The 19,080-nt window shown below is 28.5% G+C and overlaps 1 protein-coding gene across 4 annotated transcripts in view; it reads right to left on the reverse strand.

Moving 5' to 3' along the window:
• Positions 1–19,080, reverse strand: part of LOC145283548 (exportin-7-like) — a 154,444-nt gene that overhangs the window by 57,542 nt on the left and 77,822 nt on the right. For all 4 annotated transcript variants that reach the window (XM_080132429.1, XM_080132430.1, XM_080132428.1 and 1 more), the window contains exons 14-19: positions 17,017–17,149; positions 9,636–9,741; positions 8,584–8,719; positions 7,041–7,114; positions 1,354–1,498; positions 261–417 (exon numbers count right to left, since the gene is read on the reverse strand). In XM_080132429.1, the coding sequence (XP_079988555.1) occupies positions 261–417; positions 1,354–1,498; positions 7,041–7,114; positions 8,584–8,719; positions 9,636–9,741; positions 17,017–17,149 (751 nt within the window). The remainder of the gene's footprint in view (positions 1–260; positions 418–1,353; positions 1,499–7,040; positions 7,115–8,583; positions 8,720–9,635; positions 9,742–17,016; positions 17,150–19,080) is intronic.

The following is a 19,080-nucleotide window of genomic DNA, read 5'->3' on the forward strand; positions in this document are numbered from 1 at the left end:
TAACTAGATGTGATGTCATAAAGGAAGACTAAGGGACAGAAAGAAAAAAACTGGAATTGGAGGGCAGCAGACAACTTCTGGTTTTGGTAAATATTTTCAAACGTTTGAGTTTAAAGCTTTGGACTAGCAGATTGCGAGAAAGATTGGAAAAAATGATTTATCAAAAAAAAAGTTATTTAAGAAACTCATTCAATGAACACCTTAAAAAAACATGATCATATTTAAAATGATTTTTGTATTAATTTCAAGTGATTCTTTACCTGTAAGTGGTAACATAAATTGATCAAATTTCTCTTCATCTTCACCAAGATCAACAAGTAAGAGTCGACCAAGGGCGGTATAAAAAGTGGTTCGACATCTCATATCTGCCATGATATTACTGTTTGTGTTCACACCCAAAAACGGAAAGTGGTCACTCTGCAAAGATAAGAAAAAAGAAACATTAGTCTATAAATTACAAATTTTTAATAAAACAGTTCATTTAGAACAATGGTAATTTACAAGACTTTCAGGAATTTTATTCATAAGTAATATTTTTTTTCTTTATTTCATTTTAAATTTTCGTAGAAATAGCACAAACGTTTTGAGTAAAGAAATGAATTTTAAGTTCACAGTTTTGGGACGAGTACTGATATACTGAAATAACCTATCTAAAAAAGAAAAAAAAATCATTTTGTCCATACAGCAGAGTGAGATACTGAGAAGCAAAATATTCAAGTACAAAGTTTGGGAAATATTTTTAAGGTTCAAATATTAAAAAAAATAAATAAAATATCCCTAACAATTATTTAATGAATTAATTATTTTGAATAATTCCCATGAAACTGTTTATAAAGCGTTCTCAGATATCATTTTTACTAATAAAAAAGGAAATATTTAGTATGTGATATGGGACAGCCCCATTTCCAGGGTGATACTAACTTGGGTGATGGTGTTATATAAATAGCATCTTCCCATAAACCACTGGACATGTTGAATGTAGCTTCAAGTAGATAGATACAACTTAGCTACATTTGGAGACGACTTCACACAATAAGGAGGACAAGATACTAAAATAGGCTTGCTATTGCTAAGAGTATCTACAATTAAAAATGTTTTTTTAATCTAGATGAGATGAATTTAAATGTATTTGCTAAAAAAAAAAAAAAAAAAGCATGGTAGACGTCTTTGAGATTCCATTTCTTGTGACCATATTATTCACAATATATAAGTGATGCCAGGTTACGGGAGCAGATTAGGGATTTTGATCATAAAATGCACAATAGAATTCAATTTGGTTTATGAATTTTATAGGTTAACAGATTTCATTTTAGTTATTTGAATGCTTTCAGAATAAAAATAATGCATACTTACTGTGTGATTATTGAGCATCAGCTGTACGGCTTCTAATTTCACCAATTTGCGACCACTGCTATAACCGACTGATAAGTCACTTAGCAACAGAAGTGTCTTGGTAATTATTTGTTCACTTCGACCCCAATATTTTAGATTTGTAATGCTGGAAAGAATTCAAATAAGAAATCAATATTCATTTCAAATTTCATAGGAAGCAACAAATCAAATGTGTGCAATATTGTGTCTATAAAGGATAGAGCAATTTTTGTAGGGGAACTCAATATGTAACAGAGAAAAAAAAGAAGATAAAAAAAAAGAAGATAAATGACCAAATATTCACTCTGAATTTATTTCAACCCAATAAGGCCTTTTCAAATGAATAAGCTGTTTGAGGGCTTTTGTGTGACTGAGAAGTAAAAAAAAAAATACACTGTTTTATCGTTCCTCAATTAGTTTGCTTATTTGAAAAAGCATTATTGGGTTGAAATAAATTGATGAGATTTGGCTAAATTTTACAAGATTCATACAGATTTTCAATGTCTATTTTCAAGGACTTTTTAAGGCTTTTCAAAGTTTTTCAAGGTCTTCTCAAAACAAAAGTTTTCAAAACAAAATTTGATATATAAACAATGATATAATAAACTAAAAATCTTAACAGGAAAAATCATACAGTTTTATTACCAGAATAAACACACAGTTTCACAAGCATTTCCGGGCAGATAACGGAAAGAATCGGGATATGCTGAGCCACTTTGCCAATCAAATTCAAGCTAGTAGATGAGAAAATAATTCAATGAATTTTTTGCCGAAGTTCACAAGCAATGAACAAAATAAATTTATTGCAGCTAAGTAAAAAAAAAAACTCCAATCTAAGGAGTCTGCTATCCAATTTGCCCAAGAGAAGAAGCTTATTGACACAATGAAGAAATGCTGGGTATGCAAACATCATTGTCATCTTTATTTAAAAAAAAAAAAAAAAAAAAAAAAAAGCCATGCCTGGAAATGCCATAATCCGAAATGCATGAAGTGAATTACGGAAAGGGTCGTTTATCACTCAATCTCATCTTTCAATTGCACAAATTCTAAAATTCATATATCTATGGCAACATTTTAAAATATTAGCTGTGAGTTCGGCATCAAGTCGAAACAAAAACTGTCTGACTGGAGAAACTTTTGCAGAGATGTATGTTCTGAGTATTTTTGGTGAAACCCTTGACAGATCGGAGACCCAAGGCGTACAGTTGAGATTGATTAATTCCTCTTCATCAGAAGGAAATATGATGTTGGGAGGGCCTTCCAACTATTCTGGGTCTTCGGCAGATATGACCCCACAGAGAAGGAAGGTGTTCTAGTTACCATACCAAACAGGAATGCCGAAACCCTCCTTCCATTAATAAAAAAAAAATACATTTAGCCTGAGACAATCGTATCTAACTGCCGGAGGGCGTACAGTGGAGTTGAAGGAGAGGGTTACAGACATGAAACGGTTAATCACAAGTGAAACTTTGTTGACCCTACTTCACACGCGACAACGAACCACGAGAATGTGGAAGGAGGCAAAACAAAGGAACAAAATTGAATGTTTGAACAAATAGGGACTAATTAGAAAGCTACCTGACAGAGTTCATGCGGAGACAGGAATTCAAAAAAGATCCCTTCATCTCCATATCAAACCAGGTAGCTTCCTTCGACTTGCTGTTATTGTCTGCTCTTAAAGCAAAAAAATATTTTGCCAACCACCCTGCCCTCTCCATTAAAAAAATTCATAAATATGGCCCCCAAAAATTATTGAATTTGCAAAAAAAGTCTAATTTTTTTTTTCCTTTGTTTTTGTTCATGTTAAAAAAAGGAAAAACTCCCCCCTCCATAAACAAAAAAAGTAAATCTAAAAATCTTTCATATGTTGTTGTTTTAATTCTTTTATCAGCAAATTCCGGTTTTTTTCTTCCCATTATCTGCCCGGAAACATTATGAAAGTTTAGATTTATTGTGGTAACAAAACTGCATAAGTACCAAAATCATTTCATGGAGTAGTTTTAAAGGTCATAGTTATTTACATAAACATAATGTGCAACAAGCAAAATCCAAAACAGAGTTAAGTTTGTAGCTTATATCTGAAGTTCCAGTTTGTGGCAGGGCTGAAATTTCATATGTTGATTTGAGACTGTCAGTTGAAGTTGATGATTTCAAAACAAAATTGTAACTTATCAATTTACATGCCAATTCCCAACACGTGCATTTGTTCATTTTGTGTTTAGTGCCAGCCATGTGGAATTTCAAGGTACTTTCACCCATTTACTCAAAACTAGTGTTGGGACAATTAATTGGAATTGGTAATTGGAAAAATCAAAACTTTTTGGGGTATCGGAAAAATTATAGTCTAATTTCCGATTCCAAACCGATTCTTTAAAATTTTTAAATAAAAAATGAAACAAGCAAAATTGTTTTTTTTTTTTTATTAGAAGTTGTTCCTTAACAACATAAGACTGAGAAGGGCCACAGAATGAGTTATAAATCTCATTTACAGATTTAACATTGATTAGCAGAGTTTAAGTAATTGGTCATTTATAACTTGCCTATTGCCTTTGTAATCATTTCATATCTATTCGCTAAAATGTCTATATGCCCTCATCTGAGGGAGTTCATATGATTATTAACAAATTTTAAATGATCATGGGGGGTAAATTTTGTTGGCGCTAGTTGTACATTGAGATGTTTGTCATCTGCTTCTTCTGAAATAAAGTTTTATTACACCTTTTTGGACACAAAGAAATCCTCACTCTTCAAACCTAATTTAATTTGTTTTTATTAGTTTTTGTTGTAAGCAAAGTAAATATTCTAGAGTTCACTTTCCTATTCAATATCACAGATTTTAAAAAGCTTTTCCCACCTATTTGATAAATGGCCATAGGGTGTCTATTAGAGATTGGGACTTTGATATCAAAGATTTTCTGCTGCAAATTTTTTTTCTGGTGCTGGTTTTGTATGATCACCACATCCTTTGAAATATTTCATGTTTCCTTATATTTTGTTTGGTCTGGCACAAGCAAAAATATAGATGAAAATTTCACAAGTTTATCAAAACTTTGGAAGAGCAAACATTGAGAAGTTTGTTCACTTAAAAAAAAAAAAAAAAAAAATTCATTTACATTTAAAACACCCAAAACATACGAGATTCTACTTTTTTTAGGTGATTATGTGTGAGCACACTGAAATGTTAGTTTAGAATTTAGAATGGGGGTTCAGTTGTGCATATAAATATAATGTAAACTGATCCCATTTCGGTACATTATAACTTTTTAAGTAGTTAAGTAATTTTGACCACTAATTCTCAGGCAGATCAGCAAAATCATAAAATCATATGTAATTGCTATATTTTTCATATTGCCACCTGTACTTAGGGTTTAGTAGTAGGAAAGGAACATGCTTTTTATGACTTAACAATACTATATATCAATACGATAGTGTGTGTTATTTATTTTGTGTGTCACGATTACATCAGAGTGAATATTGTTTAATTATGAATTCACATTTCTTATAATAAATAATTTTACCAAGAATTCTTCATAAGACATAAGAATAGCTGATGGAACTCCAGTGATCCATTTTTTATTTAATAAATAATTTTATCGAGAATTCTTCATAAATTTTGGCTTTGGTTTCGATTATAGCTGAAGGATTGGTTGGTTGTTTTTGTTTTACGGCATATCAACCCTTTTCAGATTATTTAATGCTGAATCCAAAGATTTTGAAGAAAAATTTTTTAACAGAATATATTTTTTGTTTTCACGTCGGTTTCTATTTAACCCATAGTTGGGACCCTAACAGGTACTACCACTCCGGGTCAGAGTGGACCTGGGAGCAATGGTAATTAAAGGGTGGCTGCACACTCTCCAAAGCCGACAAGCTGGGGCCTCACCACTGGATATAGTTTAAGGTCATATCCAGGACCCCCATTGAGGGACTTTTACCCTCTGCAGGGGGGCAGTCGGCGTATTCTAATGCCCCACCGACAGGGCCATAGCTGAAGGAACTCAAGCTGATGCACCAAAGTCATATGGATATATTTTTTTTATTTTTGAAATCGCAACTTTATAATATATAAAAATCGATAGAACATTAACTATAATAATATATACGAAATCTGCAAGAATTCAAATATCATACTTAACAACTTGGCTATGCCGGGCATTCTTGCTAGCCTAGATAAATACTTTTTCAGTTTTAACAAGAGTTACAATAATATCAGAGCATCTCTATTTATGCCATGAATACCAACATCAATATATTCCTTATGAGTCCCCTGCGGAATTTCCACAGGTCCCTCTAGTAGTTATTATTTCCATCTCATTTTTGTTTTCTTTTATTACGGCAAATCAAATCAATTTAATAACCCACCATATTTATATAAATAAAATTTAAACATTCACAGAAGGAAGGCACATAATAGTTAACAAAGCCCAATGCCCTCTCCATGTTAAAAATGATTTTCTAAACAGTAATATTTACAAATTCATTCATAATAATGGGGGGTAATATTTTATTTTTACATTGTTTTCTCATTTTACCTACCAATCATCAACTATTTTCAACTGTTTATGAAAACTTTCAAGTGGCATGTTGTATACTAACGACAAACTGATACAATTTGGTTTCGTTTAAAATAAACCTTTTGTTGTCTTTCAATTTGCAATACATTACAAGGAAAACGTTTGAGAAAAAACATACCCAGAAATTACCCAAGGATTTATGTAATAATTTGAAAATTTACAAAAAAAAAAAAAAAAAGTCTCTAATTAAATATTTATAAATATTCAAAGAATCAGAATCGAATCATAAATTTAGAACGGAATCAATAATTGGATCGGAATCACAGAAAATTTTGGAATGGTTCCACCAAACTACTCAAAAGAAATATCTTTTTACATAGACAACAATATGCCTGTTGACAATCATATTTACATTCTCTGACTCACTTCAGCGCGATTAAGTATTGTTATTTTCTCCATTGTTGAATATGTTTATACTGAATTCGTTTTACTTTTAAATTTGGAATTATTGGTATTATGGTATGATATTTATGATAAAACTACTTGATGGGTAGTTTTATGATAAAGAGACATAACTCCACATTTCTGGTATTGTGGATACCACAATATCAGAAATTCAAAATTAAAAAGTAAAAGCAAATTTTGTGATAAAGGGATGTAACCTCACAATATGATGATGCAATTTCAGAAGCATGTATTTCAATTTTATTTTTAGTATTTAATAAATATTTTAATAGTATTTTTATTAATACTTAAATAATTAATAGTATTTATTTCAATTTTATTTTTAATAATTCAACACAAATTTTTATTGGTCATAAATATGATTTTCAAGACATTTTCTATATTTTCAAGGAAATAATAGAAACAAGGCCTTTTCATGGCAAAAGTCAAAATTCAGTGACTCTTCAAGTTTATGCAAACCATGTTTTAGGTTGTCTTTCAACTTATACACACATATAAGAGAGAAATACAAATACACATTTACCAGTAGAAAACAACTTAAAAACTCAGATACGATTTGTTTTAATTTACTAATAGTAAGAGTTTCGGGTTTCATAAAAAAGTATGAAATAAAAAACATCTGAACTTATTTGAATAAAAGTTATATTAGAATATTTTTGAAGAAATTCTTTTGAAAATTTTTCAACTTACATTTTTCCAATGAAAACACTCAAAACCATGGATTCATCACTTAATCCTAAAACTTCTGATAATCTTCGATATACCTGAAAAAGAATTAAGAGAATAGAACCATTGTCATTTACTCAAGAGATTGGGAAATATTCTTAAAAAAAGGATGAAAAGACAATCCAACTTATATTTATATATTCATGTAAGTCCTTGTTGAATACTGGTTTATTTTGAAGCACCGCTGAATATATGTTGTATGTACAGTATATAACAAAAGGTGTCACCCAGATCAAATTTTTAAACATGAATGAAATGCATGCATAATTTTAAGGAACATGATTCAACAAGTGCTAAAAGCGATGAATGTGAAAGATTTGTCAAAGAAGTACTGGTTAGTTTTCTATTGAAACTATTTTGATGGAAAAAAGTAAAACCATTTTATTAATGTGTGCGTGTGCGTGCAGAGGCTTGTGTGGTTGAGATATACAGGCCAAGTCTTACATCAGTTAAAAATTAATATCTTTTTAACAATTTAAAGGAATGATTCAGATTGGCAAATTTCCAGATATAAAAGTATAAAATCCTAATTTTATCTTTTTATTGAATTATTGACTTAAATAACTTGTTGCTTTTAGAATTTAGCATATTATAACGATAAAAGTGAATAAACTGTTTATTTTTCTTAGTCTTATGTTTAAATTGTCTAAAAGTTGATTTGACACCATCAAAAATAGACACTTTCGTAATATACCAGTTTTCATTATATTAGTTTATTTCAAATAATATGCATTTATTATTAACTAGATGTACCTGGCATTGCATTGCCCAGTATTAAACAATTAAACAGTTAAATTCCATTAAAAAAAATAAATAAAAAAAAAAACAAAGAAATTGAGACCTGTGCATGCGAGTATTGTTTTTCTAAACAGTTCACGTCTTGTAAGTAAAAAATAATACTCAAGCTGAGATTAAAATCAAAAGCTAAAGACAGTGAGTCAAGTATGATAACCATTAGGCCAACATGACATGATATTTAAAAAGTGTTTTCAACCCTACTTAACATAATGTGAATGATTCATACATGTGCAGTTGTGAAACAGTTGACAAACAGATAAAAATTTGATGACACCCAAGTACTAATTTTTTAATTTTGGCCCATAATAGCCTTTTTACCAGATGAAAACTGATTAAAAAGTTTTCTACATGTCTGAATATTCTATATACCAAATTTTAAGTCTGTAGATAAAAAATCCATTGAGTATATAGGTTGAGAATTGTTCTCACACATTCTCACCTTTGAAGATATATAGATAAAAAAAAAAAAATCTTTATTCAGCTTTAATTTTCCTACAACTATCAATCTCTCATTAATAATTTAAAATTCATTTTAAAAAAAGACTAAAGTCATGGTTCAAGAATAAATTTAAGGCAATTTTGTGTAAGCACATTGCAGGGGTTTTTTTTTGTTGTTTGTTTTTTAATGGAAATCACCCCAGACAAGGCTTGAAGCCACTTAAATGTAAAAAATTTATTGTTAGTCTGATTAGACTATTTTGGATCTTACCTTAGAAGTTTTCTGAACTTGATCACCAACATAAATTTTTCTGAATTGTTCAAAGAAACTTAAGATAGCCAACTCCAACTTCTCACAACCACTCTGTTGCAAGCGAGAATCTGTTAAATTCATCAATTGTAAAACTCTAAAAATAAAAAAATAAAATATAAAAATTTTTAAGAAAATTTATTAAATTCCTTCAACAACCCAGCATACCCTCCTCTCATTTGACCAATAATACCTTATTTTACTAATTCTGTTTTCCCATTTTAAAGTTAGCAACAAGAAATAAAAAATTTGTGTAACATTTTCACATATCAATTTGATCTACTCTAACATAAACAGCATAGTTTTATTAGAATTTTAATCTTCATACAAGAATAATATTAAAAAAAAACAATATTTTATATTACTTTACATAGCACAGAAAAAAGGTGCTGCTTTAGAATTACACTTATTAACAAAAAGAAAAAATACAAATAAATCTTTGATGTATGTACTCATCATAGAACAAATGTTATATTTGGAAAATCATGTAAATTAAGTTTGTTTTAACTAAGAAAATAAAAATTTATGATTTTTAGCGATTTTAATACTATGTCCATTATAAGGCTGATTTTGATCTTGTTAGTTCAAATTGAGTTATATCCTCATTATTTATGCATTGTGATCAAATCACTACATTTCACTTAGAAAAATAAGATTTTATTTTCTTACTTAAAAAAATAACTACTTTATCAATTTACATTTTTGGAATATGACATCTTCGTTGCATCAGTACGTACATCATAAAGATTTATCTGTATTTTCTTTTTTTTAATAAGTGTAATTCTATGTGACACGTGGTTACATATTATTCAGCAATTTGCAATTTCATTGCTACCAATTTTACTCACAAAGCTAACTTGTGACATGGGTTTTAGATAGGGATATAAACATCAAATCAGAATCAAACTTGAGCAAACACTGTTTTTTTTTTAGTTTTCTTAATTAAAAAGAAATTGAAGAGAGAAGTATAAATTTAAATACATTATAAAAAAAAGGACTTTCAGCCAACTTACCTACAAACCAATTCCCCATCCATGGCATCATGTTCATCTGTGCTTGCAAAAGAGACCCTTCCACCAACAACAGCACCGATTATATACACTAACCAGGTGAGACGACCTGAAAGAAAAAGCAACAAAACATTTGACTCATTTCATTTTAATATTTCAATACAAAAGTAAAATAAATTCAAAGCAATAACATTGAAACATCACAGTTCAAACTATTGCTATCAAAATCAGCCTTCTAATGGCTACAATTTACTATTAAAATCACTAAAAATCATAAAAAAATTATTTATTTTTTTTTTTACATAAAAAAGACTACTTTATCAATTTATGTGATTTTTAAAATATAACATTTTTGTTCTGTGTCAAGTACATACACCATAAAGGTTTTGCTTCATTTTTTTTTAATTAGGTTGAACTGTAGACTTGCATCAAAATTATGTATAAGCGAGAAACAGACATGCATGATCTTCATAATTTTATTAATAACAGATAAAGTATGCAATATTGAAAAAAATTTAATTTTAGATTAACATTTTTCAAGTTTTTTTTATTCATTAGAAAATATGCAATTTTAAAAAGTGGGTAATTTAAAGATAAAGAAATATCAAGTTTAAAGCAATATAAAAAAATAATTTAATTAGAAAGTTTCAAATTCAATTCCATCTAAGAGAATGGAAAAAAAGCTAAATTCATCTTCAAATACAGATTACCTGTTTGCATATGTTAGCAAAATAATTGTTAGTTTTATTTTTAACAGAAATGATTTCTAAGCTGAAAGATGGCAAAAACGTTTAAAATTAACTTTCTTTTAAAAAAACAGATTTTGATGATTCAATAAAAAATATTAAAACTATTTAGAACTTATGAGCAACAAAGATCTGTTTAAGGGATTGCAATTTAAAATGTAGTAACTAATATTAATAAAGGGTGTACGCATTCTGTGACAAAACGAAAATATCATATTCCAAAAATCACAAATTGATAGTTTTATTTTATAAAGAAAATCATTTTTAAGCAATTACTAGGAATTTGTAGAGATTACAACAAAAATCTAAAGTTGGATATATATATATATATATATATTTTTTTTTACAAATGAGTCACCACTTATCAAAGCCTGGAGGCCACTCGAGGATAAGGGTTACTGAGTGTACCGTAGTCAATGGGCAAATGTTGTAATTGTCAGTAGTGGAAATTTAGTAAATTGGATTACTTAAAAGGATAGCTAATCAAGAACTTGTTGATGTTGGACTTGAAATCAGTTGGAAAGCAGGAGAATGGAACAGAGTTCCACAGGCGTGCAGTTCTAAAAAAGAAGCTTTGTTCATGTATTTAGGCACAGATAAAAAGTGAGGGAAATTATTGATAATGGTTTCAGCTAGACGAGTGTTTGAGTTATCTCACTTGTTTCTTTAAATTTTCAAAATGGCAACGTGAAACAGTCACTCCTCTGTTGCTCATATTTGATTTTTTTATTTTAAAAAAAAAAAAATTAAATCACATACAGGGAAAGAACATGCAAAATATATGGAAAAAAAAATTGATATCAAATGTTTATGAATAAACTTTATTTTTTGTTATTGCATCTTAAATTGTGAAATGTAATATTAAAACCTACAAATCAAACAATCATTTAGAATGAGAATCTTTTGATAAAAAACATTAAGACATTAGACAACTTTTAAATTATATTTGAAAAGAAATTAATTTTTGCAAATTAATCAACAAATTTTAAATTTACAATTTGAATTTAGTTTAAATATTTTCATTTCTAGACTTCATCAGTAAAATGTTACTGAGTGCAGTTTTTTTTGTTGTACTCTCAAAGATAATTGCTAAAATAGTTATTGTAATTATGTCTCTTAAAAATTAATGGAAATTAATATTTTAAAAAATGTTTTGGCAATTTATTCTTTTATTACATCATTTTCATTAATTATTGTTAATAGTTATAAAGCTATTGCATATATATAGAGAGAGAAAATAGAGCATCAAAATCAGAAATGAATAACAAAAATAACTATGCAAATTAGGCATATGGAAAATCTGAAATTTGACACTTAGTAGTATAAAGATAAGTAAAGATAGAACTGTGTTCAAATGCTATTTAATAGCGAATATATAGATTTCTTTTGTCCTAAAATTTGAAAAGAATTGGATAAAAACTTTTTATGCAGGAGTCGATAGAAGTTAGTGATGAACGCATGTAAACATGAGAATTTTTGTGTGCACAAAATAATCTGTAAACAAATCATTCGTCAACTAACTTACGAAAATAAAGTAATCATTTTATTTTTGTTATTTAGAAAAGAAATTTTTAAGGTATTACTACAGTTTATCACCGAAAATGGAGACACCAATTTTTTTTCGGGCACCTGTCGTCAAAATCAGTATTTTAAACTATCACCGAAGCATGAAATAAATAACAAAAAAATTAAACTAGATAATGATTATTTCCGGAAAGAACTAATTACTACATGCCTCAGCGTAGTATAAACACCCCCAACCTTTCCATGTTAAGCACAGCTTTTGAGGTTGGTGGGGATGGGGTATTCTGAAAGCCGTTTTTAACATAGGGAGGTTGGGGGTGTTTATATTATGCTAGGGCACGTAGTAATTAGTTTTTTTTTAATTTAATTTTTTTTTTTTTTTGTTGTTATTTATTTTATGCTTCGGTCATAGTTTAAAATACTGATTGCGCCCTCTTATTTTGATGACAGTGTCCGAAAAAAATGGTGTCTCCATTTTCAGCAATAAACTGTAGTAGTACCATTTTTAATTATGGACAGGAAAAGAATATTTTTTTAAAATGAATAACCGACAATGAACATTTTTTTTTCTTTTTTTGCTGTTCTTGGTTTTCGAGTCGCAAATAAAACATCTCAAAGTTGACGCTTTCTAATACAAAGATAGAAACTGTGTTCAAACACTATTTAATAGCGAATATATTCATTTCTTTTGTCTTAAAAATTTAAAAGAATTGGATAAAAACTTTCTATACATGAGTAGATAAAAGTAATGGCGAAACATGTATTCGTCAACTAACTTATGAACATCAAGTATTCATTTTTTTTGTTATTTAGAAAACAAATTTTTAATGATGGAAAGGAAAAGAATATTTTTTAAAAATAAATTCTTTGAAAACGAATGACCGACAATGACCACGCTTTTAAATGAGTTAAAATGCATAAACTACTTATACAGTTAAATTAAAATAACTTATTCAGTTTGTTTTAAAAACATATATAAAACAAATAAATGTTACCAAAGACAAGTTACTCTTCTACCTACCTAGATAAATTTTTGGTGTTGTAAATGTTTATTCTGTTAAAAAAAAAAAAACAAGTAGTGTCGAGCGTTACATGAGAACAAGAAAAAATGGCTAAAATGTCTCTTGAAGGCTTGACAATAGCTTAAAAATCAAAAATTACACAAAATAGTGGTAGAAACTCATCCGATAATTGTCCCAGTAACTTGAAGCCGTTAAAATGAAATTTAATTATCCTAATTAGTTTAATGAACTTGAAAACATAATTGTAATCTGTACAACATTTCCTTTCATTTGATATGCTACAAGCCTTATTTTGTTAATAATTTCTTTGAATCGTGTTGTAGTAGCCATCTTGGATTTCCTAGTTGCCATTTTGGATTTCCTGGTTGCCATATGAAAAATGACAGAATAATATTTTTCATTATGATAAAGTCTTACCTCCCATTAAAAAAAATTTTTTTTTTATGGTGCTTCTACTTAAAGCCGTTAAAATGAAACTTAATTATGCTAATTAGTTTAATGTACTTGAAAACAATTTTGATTTGTACAAAATTTCCTTTAATTTGATATACTAGCCATATTTTGTTAATTTCTTTGAATCGTGTCATGGTGGCCATCTTGGATTTCCTGATTGCCATCTTGAATTTTTCATGATGTTATAATGTCAAATGATAATGTCTATCAGAATAATACTTCCTATGATGATAATAAAGCCTTACTTACCATTTTTCTTAGCTGTTTTATGATGTTTCTTCTTAAAGCTAAAATATGCTAATTAGTCCCTAAGTTACCAAGTGAGATGGTCGTAAATAACGCCAACTGAACCTTCATAGTATTATATGTTCCAAATTTCATCAAAATATCTTAAAAAGATTTGAAGGTACAGTTTTTTAAAGATGGGTAAGTTTGTAAGTAGTACAAATTTCCAACCATTTTCAGTCACAAACTTATATGCATTTGAATAGGACTGACTTAAGGCAAAATGTCCAGTGAACCATGCATTTTTTAATACTTTGAATGGTCATAACTCCAGTTCTAATGGGCCGATTTTAAAAAACTAAAGATATTATTTCTTTGTTTTTATGCTCTTTTTAATAATGCTTGATTTGAGTTCATTCAATCTAAAGAAAAAATGGTGTGGTATTGCTAGTATATATTAGTAATATAATGAATCCAATTCCTTTAAAATCTCTAAATATTTAATTAAAGATTTGTTGATTTAAATTTTCAAATTACAGTACAACTCCTACGTAATGTTTGCTTATATTTTTTTATAAAAAATACACTTAAGGAATGTAGGGGATATATTGCATGAGTAGACATTTTTCAATATTTTTTCTCAAATGTTTTCCTTAGAATTGATTAAACATTTTGATACAACTGAAGATTCATTTCTCTTAAAAACAAAGCCAATTTGCATCAGTCCATCGTTAGTTGATAAAATGCTATTTGAATTTTTTCATAAACAATAGACAATAATAAACGATTGGTATGCAAAATAAGATGGTGTAGAAATAGAATAGTTAATAAATACTCCACTTCATGTTAAGAATAAGATTTTAAATAATAATGTTACTATTTAGAAAACCAAGGGGGTGGGAATTTATTAACTATCATATGCCTTTCCTCCATCAAAGAATGCTTGTATTTTCATCCTAATTATAAAGATTTGGTCTGTTATTAGATTGATTTATTTTACTATAAAATAAAAACAAGATACAGATAATACGAAACATGACAAATTTGTAGATTAACATCTCCAGATAAATTACCCAAAAAAATGAGATTTCAAAAAAATTCCTTTTTGTTTTTAAATGATCAGGTATGAACACTTTGAAAAACTTTGTGAAAACAAAAAAACAATTATTTTAGAATTTATAACAGGAAATCAGTTTCATATATAAATTTAACATATGACAATCATTTCCAAACTATTTGTACTTTTTAAGGATATGCACTAAATCTTTTTTATCACTAAACCCAAGTCTAATCAGCAAAGTTGTAAAATTATGTGTAATTGCTTACCCTCATCCCACTAAAAAACACAGATTTATCTCCCAGAGCAAAAGGTATTTTTTGGGTTAACTGCTCTAAAATACAAGTATGTCTCTGAAATACAAGCTCATTTTACATTAAAAATTTATGTGTGAAACTGGTCTTCCACTCTAAAGTCTTTTTTTTTTTCTTTTTTTTTTTACATAGGCATTTGTTTTTCAGGGTCCTCACAAAAGGAAAGTAGAATCCTTTTTTTAATTAATGGGGGGGGGGGGCAATGACCGGACAAAAGTCCACCAAAATAATTTAAACATGGATAAAAATCCACCAACGAAAAAAAAAAAAAATTTTTAATTAAAGAAATCATTTTTAAATTTAATTTATCAATAAATATTTATCAGTAATTTTTATTTCTTGACAAATTATTTTATTTCATTTTTAATAATTTTCCCAGTACTAGGTAAATATTGCATGGTTATGAAATTATCAGTGCTTGTTTTCTTTGGGGGGGGGGCATCAATTTGCAATTCAAACATTTTGTCGTAAAAGAAGAAAAAAAAATTATTAGCGCTCTGTACTATGCTAATTAACCAAAACAGAAAAAATGTTTCTCCATTTTTAAGGCAATTACATGAAAACAGCCTGAAAAACGTGGTAAAATAAAAACAAAAAAAAAATTAGTTTCGCATATAAATTTAACATAAAATGATCACTCCGTTTAGACCAGACAGTGTTTTAAGGACATGTAACCAATTTTGTTTTAAATCTTAACCATGTTAATGTTCCTGATCAAACATGTCCTTGTTAAAAGGCATAAAAAACATGCCTCTTTCTTACTACTAACCCTAAGCCCGGGTAGTAATATAAAAAATTAAGCAATTACATGTGGTTTTATGACTGCCAGTTAGATTTAGGGTAAGTGGTCAAGGTGGAACCAGCAAAATAAACTAGTCCTGACTGTTTTAATAATTAACTGAACTCTAAGAGACATCATATAGATGTTCAGCAAATAGGTGTAAAAATAAATTTGAATATTTTAAAAAGTTATATAAGGAATAGGCATAAGTGACCTCTTAAAATATATTTATTTTTTTTTTACCATAATTTACCAATAAAAAAATTAGACTTGGAGAATCAATGCTAAATCTGAGTATGGGATTTCTAACCTAGTCCGGCAGCCTTCAAATTGAAAATAAACAACCTCCTAATAAATACAAGGTTTCATTTTTTATTGTCAAGAAAAAAAAAAAATTAAAATTGTTTGTGAAATAAAAAATAAGGCTTAAATTTTTCCGATTTCTTCAGAAGTTTTAATTTTTTCCAATTCCAATTAATTATCCAAACACTAGTATATATACTAATATATTGAATTATTCAAGTAAATAACAGAGATCTTTTGATGATAAAATTTACTTTATGACCCTTTGAAATTTGAAAGGAATTATTTAAACTGTTTTGAAAGTATTTACAATCAATTATTTTAGAGATTTAATTATATGTTTATGACAATTTTGGTCAATTAATGTATATAATGTCTTACAGATAGCATAGTAATTTTTAACTTTCAACGTTTTATTAAAGAAAAAAACTACCTTGTATCGTTGAGTAGCTACAACACTTATGCTCCTTCCAATGTACATACTGCAGACTAACTCTTCAAGCAGCAAAGTCAAACCTCTTCACTATTAAGATGCTTAGATGTCAGAAATAATTTCTTCCCTCAAATTGCTAGACTTTGGAATTTCGTCCCTATTTCCCGCTAGGGCCATAATAAACTGCAGAAATTTAAATATAATGTGAACAGACATCTCATTGCTCAACTCTCCAGTTCCCTATTAGACATGATTTCAAATAATAACCTTTACATCAAAGTGGCAATACACCTTGTTTGGAGGTGAAAAAAAAATGCAGATTTTAATCTTGCTTTCTGTTATTTAAATTGAATATTAACATACTAAAGAATTGTTAAACATTTTAACTGAATATTGATGTACAATAAAGAAACATCTTTGTAATGTTTTTTCTTTATAATTAATAGAACCTTTACTTTGGGAGGAAGGGAGATAGAAACTGAAAATTAAAAAAAAAAACAAAAAAAAAAAACACCTCGTATCTCACCTTGTTGCACTGTGATTTCTACATTTTGTCCTCCTGATGAAATTAATTCTTGATATCTTTGTGCCGACTCATCAAATAATTGCACTAACAAAGCACAGGTTTTTTCATATTCGCACCGACCAATTGTTGAAAGCTACAAAAGAAACATGCAAGCTATCATCTTTTGTTGGTTCAAAAATAAATAATATGTAAAAACTTTTTTTGAATTTTCAGAATTTTTCTCTATCAAAAAGTGAACAGTCATATAGAATGGAATTTGATCATTTGTTAAAAATCAACATTTAAAAAAAAAAATCAGCATTTACACATTTTATTTTTTTAATTCTTTATAAAAAATATAAAATAAACCAACTTAATTTAAAACGCCTTCAATTGGATAACTTTTAAAAATGGCTAATTTATAAAGAATTAACAAAAAGGAGATTAAAACAACTCATCATATATATATGTTGAGCTAAATATAAAAAAAACTACCTAAGACACCCAAAAAGCTGATATATTATTTTTCATCATTGCTTTAGACAAAATATACAATTATTTTCTTTTACATTCATGTGTGCGTGTGGAGGGGGCAAAATTTAGAGAAATATTTGGTTCTTATCCAAAATTCGACCTAATTAAAAAAAAAAAAAAATACAGAAAAATGTTTATGATGTATGTACCCATCATGGAGCGAATGCATCATGTTCCAAAAATAACATAAATTGATCAAGTTTTTTTTTTTAAATAGAAAATCAGATTTTTATGACTTTTAGCGATTCATAGTATATTCTAGCCATAACAAGACGGATTTAAAAATTTCGGTAGTTCGAATTGAGTTGTCTTGCTTTATTAAATATAGTTAATTGAGACACACCATTTCTGGTTTCTCATAAAATTTAATTTTCTTAGTAAAAAAATAAAAATTACTTTATCAATTTATGTGATTTTTACAATATGACATTTTGATTTTGTGATCGATACATACATCAAAGATTTTTCTGTAGTTCTGCTTTTTCAATTAGGTTGAATTCTGGACCAATGTTTTAATGTTATTTATGTAGTAATTCATCAATTTTTGTCCAGTTGCTAGAGACAGCAATATAAAGAAAGAAAGATGATGGATACAGAAAGCTAGAGTGAAAAGTTTTAAAAAAGATGTTAGACACTTTTTAACTCTTCTATTTTGTTGTCGATAACACCTGAGCAATGCCAGGTAACCATGCTACTCTTCTATATAAAGTAAAGTCATGCCCACCCCCATCACTTTTGTGATCACTCATTTTTATAACAAGATATATAAAAAATGTTTCCACAAGTCATAGGAAGCAAATATTGGTCTATTGAAACAGGCAAGAGAAAGGAAGAGGACCAGAAGCCAAAACAGATGCAATTTGACCCTCCTCCCCAAATAAAAGTTAATTTTATGAATGAAGTTGAAAATAGAAAATTCTATTCCAATCACTGTACTTCCCTACAATAGATAGAAAGTCTTATTAAACCTTTATAATTCTTCTATTGTTAATAAACGCAACATTTTTAACCAAGACAATACCTTCATTTGCTAATAGAGCTGTTTTTTTTTTTTATCTGTTACAATTGAATATTGATCATGGTTTACTAACATAAGAGAAAAACTTCTCCTCCTCCTCCTTTTCAGTCTATCATTAAGTGGTACTTATCCAATTTACGACCAATTTCCAGCAACTTCTCATAGGCATCTTTCGACAGATTACATAAGCAACTGAGATACCAAAGTGAAAACTACTAGATGATTCATTTAAAATGCTTCATGTTAAGAATGGTTTTCAACTTAGGAAACCATTCTTAACACCGAAATGGAAGGATTTCACATTGACATAGCATTGTTGAAAGTGGTTTCCAGTTTTTAAAAATTTCTTTGATTTAATGAATTTGATGTGTTCATTGAAACTTGTCATCTTCTGGCAGCTGATTGAATAATCGTTTTGGCAACTTACGTAACTTGCCAAAAGATGTTGACCCAAGATTAGGTTGTAAACTTAATAAGTATCCATTAAATATTAATGATGCCACCAACATTTCAACTAGTTTGATATTTATGAC

Source organism: Euprymna scolopes, chromosome 8 (assembly GCF_053919585.1).
Source record: "Euprymna scolopes isolate OS-2025 chromosome 8, ASM5391958v1, whole genome shotgun sequence".
In the NCBI taxonomy this organism is placed as follows: domain Eukaryota; kingdom Metazoa; phylum Mollusca; class Cephalopoda; order Sepiida; family Sepiolidae; genus Euprymna; species Euprymna scolopes.